Genomic DNA, 14,109 nt, shown 5'->3' with positions numbered 1-14,109 from the left:
CATCTTGATGGACTACCCACGGCCCTTTCTTCTTTTAGGGGACTTCAATGCACACAGTGCACTATGGGGGGTCTAACACCATGTGCCCCAAGGATCATGTACTTGAGGATATGCTACACACAACAGATCTTATACTGCTGAACATGGGTCAAGTCACACATTTTAGCATCACTACAGGATCATCTACAGCCATAGACCCCTCCTTCTGCTCGCCTGCTCTTGCAGACACTGCTCAGTGGGCAATGGATGATGACCTTCATGGTAGTGACCATTTCCCTATTTGGATCCATCTGCCTGATGGAGCAGATCCTGAAAGAAAGCCACCGAGATGCTTATTCAAGAAGGCTAACTGGATGCTTTACAGGCAGTTAGCCATTTTTGAGCAATGTTATGGCATCCAGGACAGGGTGGATCACATTACAGCTGTGATTCAGCCCATCCCAAAGACTGTGGAAGTGCCTAGGAGGAGACCTGTCCTTTGGTGGAACAATGAGTGTCGTTTTGCAATCAGGCACAGGAGGGCAGCTATGCACAGATTCAATTGATGCCCTACAGTTGAGAGTCTTGCAAACTTTAGAATGGGGCATACAAAGGCAAGGAGAATAATTTCGGAGAGTAAGCAGAGGTCTTGGCAAGAGTTCCTGAACTCCTTCAATAAGTCCACTTCCGCAAGTAAAGTGTGAGAAGCCATCAGGAGGATCTCAAGGCACAACTCTCAACTGCCAATAGTAGCTGTACGAATACAGGGGTCTCTTGTAACATCAATGAGGGATATAGCTCAGACAATAGCTGATTCATATAAATCCATTACGGCTGATTCCAACCTGGATCTCACCTTCCATCGATATCGGGAGGCCCAGGAAAAGGCTGATCTTGATTTCTGTTCCACCAACATGGAAGAATATGACCACCCTTTCTCTCTGTGGGAGCTGGATTCTGCATTGTCAGTTGCTTGTGATACCACCCCTGGAAACTACCTGATGACCTACAGCATGTTGCAACAGTTGAGCCACGGTTGAAGTAACTCGTCCTCCAGCTCTCAATAAAATTTGGATAACTGGCGACTTTCCCATCTCGTGGAAAGAATCTGTTTTAATCCCAATTTTAAAACCAGGAAAGGATCAGACAGACCCTGGTAGTTATCATAGTATTAGCCTGACAAGCTGTATAGGAAAGACACTGAAGCGTACAGTCAATCGGAGCCTAGTCTGGGTTCTTGAAACCAGGTCCCTACTCAGTCACTCCCAGTGAGGGTTCAGGAGGTATCGCTCCACTCTCAATAACCTAACCCTGCTCGAAGCTGCAATTCAACAAGTTTTCCTTCATAAGCAACACCTTATCGGTATTTTCTTCAACTTGGAAAAGGCCTACAACACTACCTGGAGGCATAGTATTTTGTCGCAACTCCATCAGTGGGGATTCCGTGGATGTCTACCGACCTTCATATGGTCCTTTCTCTTGGACAGATATTTTGGATACAGGGTTGGGAATGCCCTTTCTGATCATTTTAAGCACGAGAATGGTGTCCCTTAAAGGAGTGTTTTAAGTGTCACGGCTTTCACCATTGCAATCAATAGTATCACAACCACAGTACTATGTTCCTTGTTTGTGGAAGACTTCTCCATCTTTTGTGCACCCTCTAGCCTCGCCACGGCTACTCGGCAATTGCAACTGATGATCAGGTAGTTGGAGGAATAGTCTTACACCACAGGTTTTAAATTCTCATCAGAGAGAACAGTTTCTGCTGCCACTATCTGTTTAAAACAGATGGACACCATTCTCACTTTTAAGGAAAAGGTGGGTCTTATCTTTGATGAGAAGTTAACATGGTTGCCACACCTTAAAGAAGTGAAACTGAGATGTCTCAAAGCCTTAAACATCCTTAAATTAAATGTGTCAGTCATAGGTCTTGAGGAGGTGACTGAGCACGTCTGCTCCAACTTTATGAGGCTTTTGTGCGACCCCGGCTTGAATACAGATGCCAGCTTTATGGGTCAGCACTGGCTGCTTACAAGAAGCATTGTACCCCAGACTATGTTTTAAAAATTAAATTTAATGGAATTTTACATAGCCATCCAGATTTCATTCCTGTCCTCATGGATGGTTCTAAGCAGGGAGAAGTTTTCGGTTGTTCTGTCATGTTCCCCAACACTGTCCTCAGGATAGGGCTCCCAGAGCAGTTTTCAGTTTATTCTGCAGAACTTTTTGTTATCCTGAGGGCAGTGGAGCAGATGAGAAGGCATCGTCAGCAAAAACTTATCATCTGCTCTGATTCTCCAAGTGCCCTTCTCGCTGTTGGACAGATGTACCCAGCAGATCAGATGGTGCAACAGGTACAGGATGCCCTCCTCCTCCTGCCCTCTGTTCAGTCCCTCTGTGGGCTGTCACTTCGTTTGTGGGCAGGAAGGCCACGTGTTGGTGGGAGTCCCAGTGGCTGGAAGTGAGGAACAATGAACTTCATTCCATCAACACTTCAGGGCGACCATGGATCACCTCCTTCCACTCACGATGGTGTGAAGAAGCAGCCCTTACTCATCTTAGTGTGGGACATTGTCCATTGACACATGGCTTCCTCTTACGTATAGGGAGGAGCCCCCAGTATGTCAGAGATGCGGGACACAGCTGTCAGTATGACATCTTTCACCTGAGTGTGTTTTATATGATGACCTGAGGGTTGAACTGGATCTCCCACAGGATCTTCCTTCTATTTGAACTGATAATGAGGTGAGTGTTGGTAATGTCTTAAAATTTTGTGTGGTGTCCGGAATTCTTCCCAAAATAATGGGTGTGAGATCTTTATGTGTCACAGAGTGGCTGGGCCACGTATGATTTCTAAGTCGTCATCAAGCCACGGATATTTGTCCCTTTTTTAACAGCATCCTTACAGGTATTTTATCCATGATTTTATTTAATTATGATGTGTCTCGCTGGGATTTTATTACAAGCTTTAAGGAACCTCACCTTCTTGGTGTTGCTTTATGTTTCCTGTGGTGGGATCAGACGTAGTTTTCCAGTTTATTGATCTTCTTCCATAGATTGTGAAAATCTCCTTTGGTATAACATTAATGCAAGGGCACTGATGACCTAACTGTTTAGCACCCTCCACCATAAATCATCATCATCATCCTTCTTTGCTTAGGACTGGTTTACCATCTGAGCTCTTGGTATTCATACACTGTTTTTCATTTCCCTAAAGGCCTCTTTAATTAAAATTAAAGCAATAACAGTCCTCGGTCTTTGGACCCAGATTTCAGCACTACTATGAGTGCCTTCATCGGAAGTAAAACACTCAAACTAGCGTGTCACACATAAAATAAATATCAAGCGATATTTAATTTTCCTGTAGGTGATATCTATCTTCCCCTTTGTGAAATATGCTTCTAAATCCTTACATTTAGCCATTCCTGCTGAGTAATTTTGCATTTCCTGTCACCCTCATTTTTTAACCTTTGTATTCCCTTTTGCCTTTTCATTTGCTGCATTTTTAAATTTTCTTCTTTCATCAGTTAAATTCAATATCTCTTGTGTTATACAAGGAGTTCTACTAGGCTCTGTCTTTTTACCTATTTGATCCTCTGCTGACTTCACTATTTCATCCCTTAAAGCTACCCATTCATCTCCTACTCTGTTTATTTCCCCTGTCATAGTCAACCATTGTCTAGTGCTCCCTCCGAAACTCTCAACAACAACTGGTCCTTTCAACTTATCCAGGTCCCACCTCTGTAATTTGCTACCTTTTCCCAATTTCTTCAATTTTAATCTACAGTTCATAACCAATAAATAGTGATCAGGGTCCACATCTGTCCCTGTAAATGTCTTACAATTTAAAATCTGGTTCCAAAATCTCTGTCTTACCATTATATAATCAATCTGAAACCTTCCAGTGTCTCCAGTCTCTTCCACATATACGACCTTCTTTTATGATTCTTAAACCAAGTGCACTTCCTGTCACCCTCATTTTTTAACCTTTGTATTCCCTTTTGCCTTTTCATTTGCTGCATTTTTATCGTGTGTTAGTGTCACTATCCTACAGTACATGGTCAAAGTATGATCATTACACATTCCTACTGCTTAGGCAAAAGGAGCAAATTGGTTGGTTCTTTTTGCAGCCTCTGCCAGTTCTACTTTCTTCCCAGAGTAGCCCCCATTGATATTAATAGCTCCCCATCTCGTTACCATTCGTGCAATGATTAAATTATGTTCTGAGAAAAGGTCCACCAGGCAACTTCCTCTTTAACTCCTTTCCTCCATTCCATATTCAGTTTTACTGTATTAAATTTTCAGTATGTCACTTTGTGTATCATCTTAGCAGTATGCAAGCGACAGCATGCTTACCAATACGTTCCAAAATGCTGCGTAAAAGAACACGATTTCCCAATGCTTATACTTCAGGCTCAATTGGTGATAAAAAGGTAGAGTCAAGTGTTTTGGATAGCCTAGAACTAGGGACCATTTGTGTATCCAACAGAAGGATTGTGTTAGTGTCACTATCCTACAGTACATGGTCAAAGTATGATCATTACACATTCCTACTGCTTAGGCAAAAGGAGCAAATTGGTTGGTTCTTTTTGCATTTGATGTGGTCTATGTTGGACTTGACGGATGTATGGAAGCACCATTAGTTCATGGCAGTTCTTCAGAAAATAAAAAAGAAAGGGTTTTGCATTATATTTTTGCTATCATCGGTGGACCAAACCCCAGCCATTGATTTCAAGACAACTACACACAGCAAATGGCTGATATTTTTATGAGGTATGCCTAAGATACCAATCTCTAACTATGTTGGAAATTTTCTTGATATCTTTATCCCTTTCCAAGGTACAGAGGTTCAATGTTACATACAACAAAATTATTAAATAAATTGATTGATGATGGATATACCTGTGATAAGCACATGATTTAATTAAACTGAAGGGTATAGCTGTGAATGAATTAATAATGAATGAGTAATGCATTTGCATAAATTCATGGGCAGTTCCTGAGGAAATCTCATTTTTTCACCGTCAGTAGTGGGCCAAACCTCAGTCGCAGATTCCCAGATGGCTGTACATTGCAAATGGTTGTAATTTTTACAATATGTTCCAAAGAGTCCAGTCTTGAAAATTTTCTGTGCGTCTTTATCCATTTCTGAGATACAGAGGTTCAAAGTTACCCAACTTGTGCACACTAAATACCCTTGTAAAATACAGTGTCAGGCAAAAACGTAGTTTATGAAACAACACACCTCAGAGAAATATGGTGTACAGTGTGTCATTTTCATCAGACGAGTTTGGGAACTCCATGTTGTAGTACTGAAGTGCACAAAAATTTTTGTTAACATAAAATCTGTTGTGAGGTGTAAAATTAGTTTTGTGTTATTTAAATTTCACATAAGTAAAGTATCAAAATTTTATGGATCCCTGCTGTGGCAAGCATAAGAAGGGAAGCAGCAGAAAAAAGGCGAATATGCTCCTTTTTATTAAAAGACTCTGAAAAGTGGTGTACCAGCTGCATCAGTCTATCATCCTCAGATTCTCTAAAAAATTTTGCGAAAATATTGGTACGCAAACATATTCATGTTTTTTTATGCTGACAGAGAAGATGACAGTGGCAATGATAAAGAGATGGAGAAGTAATAAATACTGTAAGATAGTAGACAGTGGTTGTGGTAAAGAAAGAGGGAGACAGAGAGGGACAAAATGGCAGTGGAACATAGTAGACAGTGAGAGAACAGTGCTAGTGACAGCGAGAAGAGACAGCATTGGTGGGAAGGAATGAATGAGATGGTAGCAGTAAGAGAGAGTAAGAGAGAGATGGTGACAGTGAGAGGAGGCAGTAGTAAAGGGGCAGTACAAAGGAGACTGTGGCTGTGACACAGGAGACACCGACAGTTGGAGAGCCACAAAGAGGTAATGACAAAGAGTTGGGCCGAATGAATGAGTCGAGATGAGCAATCTGCAGTGGATGGGCATGAAAGACCTACAGCGAGGGACTGGTGGGTGTGAATGAGTTACAGGTAGGGCAGCTTGTGGGAGTGAGAGGTGAAGAGCACGTTTGAAAGAATGCGAATATGCTTGCATGGCAGTATCTTGGTGAACATTTTTAAAGATGCTGAGAAAGATAGTATGAGGCAGCTGTTACTCCACTTTTCAGTCAGTCTTTTAATAAAGAGACCAATTTTTGTGCTACAATAGGAGCATTTTTCCACTGGTATACATAAGGCTGTTTCTCATCTGTAAAATACAAACTGAAGGATATTTTTAGTTCCATCTAATCTGTAGACTACATATTTACCTGCTCCAAGTACGTCTTCCCCCTGAAATCCAAGTGTTATTCTTTTAATACAAAAACCCCAAGTTTTTACTGAGTTTTTTTAGTTTCAGAAACTGCAATTGAAAACAAAAATCAGAATTTAACAACACAAATGTGTTTTATGTGTAATATTTGTATATTAAAAAAAAGATAATCTGCTGTAAATTTGGAAAAGATGTAGTTTTATCACTCCCCTGTAAAATTTAGAAAAACTGACTTCTGTTGTTTCCACATTTGCCGATTCAAACGTTGAATGTGGTTTTTCTTATAATTTTAAGTTCAGTGGACAAATGAAAGAAAACAGACTAGACATAGTCTCAATGAATGGCATTATTTTTCTTGAATACAATTTCAGGAATGTAACTCGCTCAAAATTTTATGACTATATTTCAGACCAATCACAGATATTGAATAACGTTAATTTCTCAGAGAAATGCAATGAATTCATAAAAATCCATAAATATCTAAGCATACAGGTACAAGGTACTTATGTTTTACAATAATGTAATGTGAAATTTTAGCTTCAAGGTACGATGGTCTATGATGAAATGTGGGAGCTCTGTATTTTAGACCTTCAAGTCCTACATTTCCCTTTAGTATCCAATATAATGCAATTTCATATTCCAGTTTTCATTAAAACAGTCCAGTAACTGTTTGCAGACAACACAGCTTTAGTGCAGGCTAATTTCTTTTTCAGTATGCTTAAGGCTTGCAAATAGGGCATCACTCTACTCACAAGTTACAAACATCTGGAACTACACTTGAATAACCCTTACGTATTTCCACACAAATGTTACAACATACCTTAACACAAATGAAGTGACTAAAGAAACCAATATACCAACTTTCATCAAAATGGAAAATTTATTGATACATAAAATTCATTAGCGATAACAGTAACTTGCACGCTTCTGCTATTGCACACAATCATGCCATCAACAAATGTAAACATGTATTCTGAAAGACACTGACAACATACGACAGCATTATAGCTCTATACATAATAATATTAACATGCTCTGTGGTTTAGCATTTACATATGGCAACTTTTATGTGACATAAAATTGTTACAACATATTCATAAAATAGATATAAATTTAACAATATACATCCACATGTTAAATGTAACAAGCAACAATCAAAAGTCACTACATGAGCATAACGATGAGGACCTACAATCTTTCAGACATTTATATTTCATCCTCGAAAGAAGCTTGAAATACACAATGCGAGACTACATCACAAGTCATACATGTGAAACACGGTGAAAAAGTATATGAGATTCACTTAACAAGAGAGTAATTATACACTTGGTATCAAATTATTATTTTCACAGAATAATCTACACACAAAATATATATTAGAGATAGTGTGATTTACAGCATACCATATTTTATGAATTTAGATTGCCCAAGCAAATTCCTTCTGTCCTTGCTATACACACTGGTATAGTAATACATTTTAAGACTGAAAACCAGACCAAACAAACTTGGATTTAAATAGCAGGTATTTCTTTACAGTTATTAGAAATCAGGTATAAATAACATTGTAAAGGGAGGGGGAGGGGTGAGAAGAGGGTAGAGAAATTTCTATTCTGCATATTTCTTCAAGAGTTATGGAGAAGTAATGTGGAGGCAAACCATTAAAAACTCCTAGAATGATAGCAGGCACCTTCTAATTTATATAAACGGCATAAATTGTACTGTCAATTATATGCTACAGCCAGAATTCCATTTCCACAAAATAAAAGTACAGAAATGTTCTACTAATGAATAAGAAATTCCTGTCCTGTAACACATTCACTGCAAGAGGTTATCGGCAGTAGGAAAGGAGGTCAAAATCAGTTGTTGTTACTGTAGATCAGGTAAATACACACACTGCTGATGCAATCTTATAATGTGACACAAATACATACAGAATTAAAGTGCATTCTGTGGAAAAACTTAAAGAGATGTAGTGCATTTGATGCCAACTTATGTTTCTTTTGTACAGGAAGTGTTGACATTGAGTTCTTCAAAGCTAGGTGCTTTTCTATGAAAGAAGAAATACTTGCAGCATATATAATGATATTTTCAGTGGCAGCATAAAACAAATTTCTTTTCAATTACTATATAGTTTTGTTGCTTTTTATTGGTGTAACAACTGCCCAACTATATTGTTAAGTCCAGCACTGAAACAATGCCAAATGTCTGTAGATTTATATAGTATTTAAGGATCTCACAAAAAGAGACTCCATAAATGTGTCATTTTATGAATGTCTAAAACAGCCTGAAACACAAGCTTTATGTTTGGTGTGAAAAGCTTCTGAATTCTGAGCAGCTGAGAATTAATTTTATGTCATAGTTCCAACCTGTCATCTACAGTTTACAATATTGTGGATTAACAACACATATCTTGTTAGTAACAGTTCTGAGGAGAGACAGGAAAGTACTTCTGCTCATAAATTTAACAACTACTGAAAAGTAGCTCTTGGCGTAGTTGACAACCACTGGAAATCCTGAACAGGACAAAATGTTCACACAAAATTGTTAGCAGTCAAAATAAAGTCAAGACACAGAATTTTGCATATCAGACAGATAAATCTCACACAGCTGAAGCTCAAGTTTGGTAAGCTGATAGCATTTATGCCACTCCTGTCCTATTGGACTGTCGTAAGATAACAACAAATACAAGAACTGATAGATCCATTTACAACATTTAAGCTCTATAGGTTACGGAAATCCTTATTCTTCTATAGAATTTCGAAGAATTCCCCTCCTAATCACTTTTAATCCTCACAACTATGTAACAAAACACAATCATCTTGCAACATTGATAGTTAAAACAGGTGGAAAATTATTTCCCCAATAATTAAGACTCCATTTCATGGGGCTTTTAGGGATATGATTAATTAAGATTCAATAGTTCTGCCATGATATTTTCTCATACACCTAAAAATAATGTGGAGAAATATGCAACCTTCCAGTTCGTTTTATGCACACTACTTATGACTTATTTATGACTTATTTATAAGAGCAAACCGTTAAAAGAAAAAGTTACCAGTGCTGTCATAAGAGACTAGGCGGCAGCATCTCTGATTACAAATCCTTCACACTGCAGCATTTAATGACAGAAAAATTTGCTGAATTGCAATTAGACAATATTATGACAACTTTATCATCCTCTTTTTTTTTACAAATTAAATCTGAGGGGCAAGGTCAGTGCTTTAAAAATTATGGATTACTGAAATAATACATTTATTTTAATTTTATTTACATTAGGTATCTGAAAATAAGGATTTATGTGAGCATTCCAACACATAGGCAAACTCACAAGTATTTCCCCACAAGCTTTAAGTGACATTCAGGTACCTGAAACATATTTTATTTCTTTAAATGTATGGAATGTTCCACTGTAACTTTTGACTAGAATTAACAATGTGTATAAATACAAGTAAATTAATTTCCGTGTTCTCTGCCTTGGTTCCCCCTTTTTTATCAAGTGACATATACTTCAAAATATACTAACACACACACACACACACACACACACACACACACACAAATTACGACCACTCTGATAGATGATCTAAGCTGGATTATGCAGCTTTATTTATATGACAGAATGGGTTGATGTGTTATATATTTATGACAATTGGTATAAGTGAAAATTATTTTGATAACCTTCCTTGAACACACATTTGAGGAATTTTATTGGTGTAATCTAATAAGAAACTGAAAAAGAGTTCCAAATCATTATTCGTGAATGTACACTACAAGAAAAGGAAAATACACTGAGAAAATCACTTACTTTCTCAAGAGTGAATGACTTTTCTTAGGATAAGCTATGTGTGTTTAATTCATATGGTATGATTAATTAGAATGTTTATGTCAATTAGCACAATGTTCATACATATCTGTGACACATAAACCAAGGCAAAATCTGCCACACTTTCATTTGAGAGCTATCAGTGTAGAACTAGTAACCATATTTTTCTCACTGTGTGATACACGTATTAAAAATTTATTCCATGTCTCTCAAGACCTCCAGGCAATAAGATATTAAATGCTCAGTAAAGATTAAACAATGTAATTACTTCCAAATGCAAAGCATTCTTCACAATGGTGAAGTTAATACAACTGGTATGTACAGAAGCACAAAAATTCAACCAAGTCAGGCTTATTTTATTGATTAACAAGATGCCCATCACACATTTCACACATGTTCTGTTGTCTGTAACTTTGTATTAAGTAACCAACTTGTTGAAATAGATACAAATTATCATATGGACAAAAATACTTTTCCAATATTTTGTAGCTGATAAACTGTACACTTTCAGTACTTGTGTCCTCACATATGTGCCATCACGAGACCAAACATTTTTCCTATTGTGCAACAGAAATATGGAAATATTCAGCAATTATATCTGCACAAACAGTCAACATAGTGAATGTGATACAGTTAGGTTTTAAGGTGATAAACAGCAAAGTCAGAAGCAGAAATGGCACAGAATGTGTGTGTGTGTGTGTGTGTGTGTGTGTGTGTGTGTGTGTGTGTGTGTGTGTGTGTGAAAGTATACTTAGTTCACTAAGTAAATGGAGAAGAGTCAATAATTACCAATTTTATGACCTCAACCAAATTCTAGCATATATATCTGTGTGCAAAAGTACAGCTAGAATATTATGTAAAGACACACAATGAATAAAATACAGTAGATTACCATTACAAATAATGTTGTCTGCATAACTAGGCCAGCAGCTAGGACAAACAAGGTAATAATCAAAGTGAGCCACAAATTGCTGTTCACCATGCTCAAGAAGTCCCAGCCGAACACAGACACATGAGAGGGACAAATGTGCTGGTTGTATTTTCAAAACGACCCTCTACCTCCCTCCAAACTTCATTCCCTCTCTTCATGGCAAGGTGCTTCAAAGCAGTTTTCAGTGCAATAGGAAAGAGGATTGCTGTGTTCTGTCGGAATGTATCAGTATGACAAGGGGGAAAAAAAAAAACAGAAATAAGAAACCTGAACTTAGCATGAAGTAATGACTTGCATGTGCCTGTTCACTGCTGACAGCTGTCAGCAATTTTTTTACTTACTTATTTATTTAAAAAAAAGAAAAAAAAAGAGTGTAAGAAGAGTGCCACGAGACATCAGTTAAGTGATGAAATACACTTCTTACGTTCCTGTAAGCTCAGATTTCAGGTAAGACAATGAATATGTGCAATCTTCACTTCTATTACAGATTCACGGCTACATAAATCAGGAACATTCAGTTCTACTTTCTCATACAGGAATGTCGGCATCTTACTTAGACAATACAGGCAGCTCTCATATATATACCATCATCACAACCATTTATAAAGCTCCTTCTCACAGTGAATGCAAACGGCTCATTATCGCATAAAATATTTGCAACTATAACAGTTATCTGTCAGATAAGAATAAACATTCTCTCACAACGACTATGGACAAACAGCACTTGCATTTATTAAAAGTTTAACTTTTCAATGACATTAAAGACGGTCAGAATTTATATGTAACCACATATACAAATCTGTATAACAACAAATAATATTTCCCATTAAAAATTTGATCAGTTTTTTCTTTAAATATATATGTAAAATCCTTGACATAAAAATAAATGCTCTTCAAATCACGCCTGCACATTTATCACAATTACCATATAATTTAGCATCTCTGACACACCGAACAAGCTTGTACAACATATATTATACGTCGAGGTACACAAACATGAGCTCAACATACTTGTCATACAAATACTATGTAACACTTATGGACATCTAACTAATTACTTTTGCAACTGAAATTTAAAGTACATAATTGTTATATCTTTTATCACAAAACTGGCTACTATATGCAACATCAATGTACAATTGCAACTCAAAACAGGACGTTTAAAACGTCACTTGTATAATCCCACAATATCTGACAAAGACAGAAAACTCGAGAAATAAAGTGTCCAGCACTTCATAAACTACTGTTACAATAAACTGTCAACATTTACCATTAGGCTATCAGTTACAGCCACATATTCACGCAATATACATAAAAAAAATAATGTGTAACATCTGACACTGTAAAAAGACATTTATATATATATATATATATACATAGACACACACATGCATACATACAACACCTAATTTCATCAAATCATATTTCCTATAACTAATGTCTTTTGTATGAAATATTAATTACTTCACAAACAAATACTTCAGTAATAAATCTCCTTCTCAACTTCTTCACATAACAAGATACACTCTATGTAAAACAAAACATGCCAAAGTACTAAAGAAAATGTGTCAACAATACAACACGGAGAGATATGGATCATACAAATACGTTTTTCACATTCGTTGCATCTGAACAAAAGTACAACACTGAATCAATACAGTCAACCAGTGACGTCTTTGCTTTCTAAGAACCTTCTCCGAATCAAACACAAACTTTGTGTTTCTTTCACAACAAACTAGGGCATCACATACATCGAGCCCAACAATCAAAAGTATGCATCATACATTTTCCAATAAGGAAGCCACTGCTCAATGAAACATTCTTAGAGATTTTTATAGCTGCACACAGCTTGCAGCCAAAGTACAATTCCAATACACTGGGTATATTTTCAACACCCATTTACAAAAAGCCTGCCTGGTTTGCAGTAGCCATTTATAACAATAATATTTTAGAAATGTGCAGTGGCTGTTCACTTCGCGTCATCCTGTTCCATAGGTTCCTCTGATGGCTCACGTGAATGTGGCGGTGACCTGCAACAACAATTTTCTTTGCAATAAGTGCTTTAGGAAATGTACAACAAGCACACATAAATGCTACATAAAGAAAAATGTTTCCACCTTTCTACATGCAGGGTGATGCACCTAACTTTATTGAACAAAACAACTTTTAACTTTAAAGATACTTGTAATCTATTTTCAAGTTAACATGCAGTAACCAGGGCTTCACAAAAAAGAGAACACAGCATTTTCACAATTTTGTTCATCAGCGAGATGTATACAAATTGGAACTTTTAAGGGGGGAGGGGGGGAGCATTCGTGGAAGGGGTGTAAAGTGTATGAATGACAAATTTGATTATTGCTAATCTATTAACACTGTGAAGTACTCCCGAGTTACTTTAGATGAGAAAAACATGTATTTTAAAAACAACCACTGCTTCTCCTCTTACACTATCCGGACAGGAATCCGTAGTCTACATGGAAATTGTTTTTATTTCATGGTATTGTGTTAGTGAATATCACAATTCATTCTAAATTTTCTCTTGTTTTTAACTGCAAATACTATTAGGGAGAATACATACTGGCGCACAAGTGTAAGAAACCCCAACTCCCTGAAGACATAGAAAAGTGCTACCTCTGACTTTTCTATCCTTAAGGGCATGGATAGAAACAGTTTATCATCAGTCATACCAGTAATACTAGTAATACACCAAACCACACATTCCCATAAGTCCGCAATAGATTGTGTTCACGAAGTAAATGGAGCATTGACAGTACGATGACTTCCAATTCTAATGCGTGGTCTACCTGCTAACAGAGCAGCGATCTTACTAAATACCTCCCAATGTGCCACAGACATAGAAAAAGTTTGGGTCAAACTGAGTAACATGATTTGAAAACTTTCAGGCGATGGATCACCACCACTGATAAAATAACAGCCAGAGATACCTGACCACCAGCTTTTGCCAGGTAGAAGTGACATTTTACCTGAAAGTCTGAATGACAAGCAGTAGTCTCATAGGTGCCACTGTAAAAGCAGAACGATTTGTCGACATTTTAAAAACTTCCCGGATATGCTGGAAG

At 37.2% G+C, this 14,109-nt stretch overlaps 1 protein-coding gene across 2 annotated transcripts in view; it reads right to left on the bottom strand.

The window, feature by feature from the left end:
- Window positions 1–7,136: 7,136 nt before the first annotated feature.
- Window positions 7,137–14,109, bottom strand: part of LOC124787737 (histone deacetylase 5) — a 112,744-nt gene continuing 105,771 nt past the window's right edge. For both annotated transcript variants that reach the window (XM_047254591.1, XM_047254592.1), the window contains one exon: window positions 7,137–13,059. In XM_047254591.1, coding sequence (XP_047110547.1) covers window positions 12,999–13,059 — 61 coding nt within the window. In that variant the 3' untranslated portion in view covers window positions 7,137–12,998. The remainder of the gene's footprint in view (window positions 13,060–14,109) is intronic.

The sequence above is a fragment of the Schistocerca piceifrons genome, chromosome 3, assembly GCF_021461385.2.
Source record: "Schistocerca piceifrons isolate TAMUIC-IGC-003096 chromosome 3, iqSchPice1.1, whole genome shotgun sequence".
NCBI classification, from domain to species: domain Eukaryota; kingdom Metazoa; phylum Arthropoda; class Insecta; order Orthoptera; family Acrididae; genus Schistocerca; species Schistocerca piceifrons.
The sequence above is the reverse complement of the archived record's forward strand: the minus strand, read 5'-3'. Positions and strand labels throughout refer to the sequence as shown.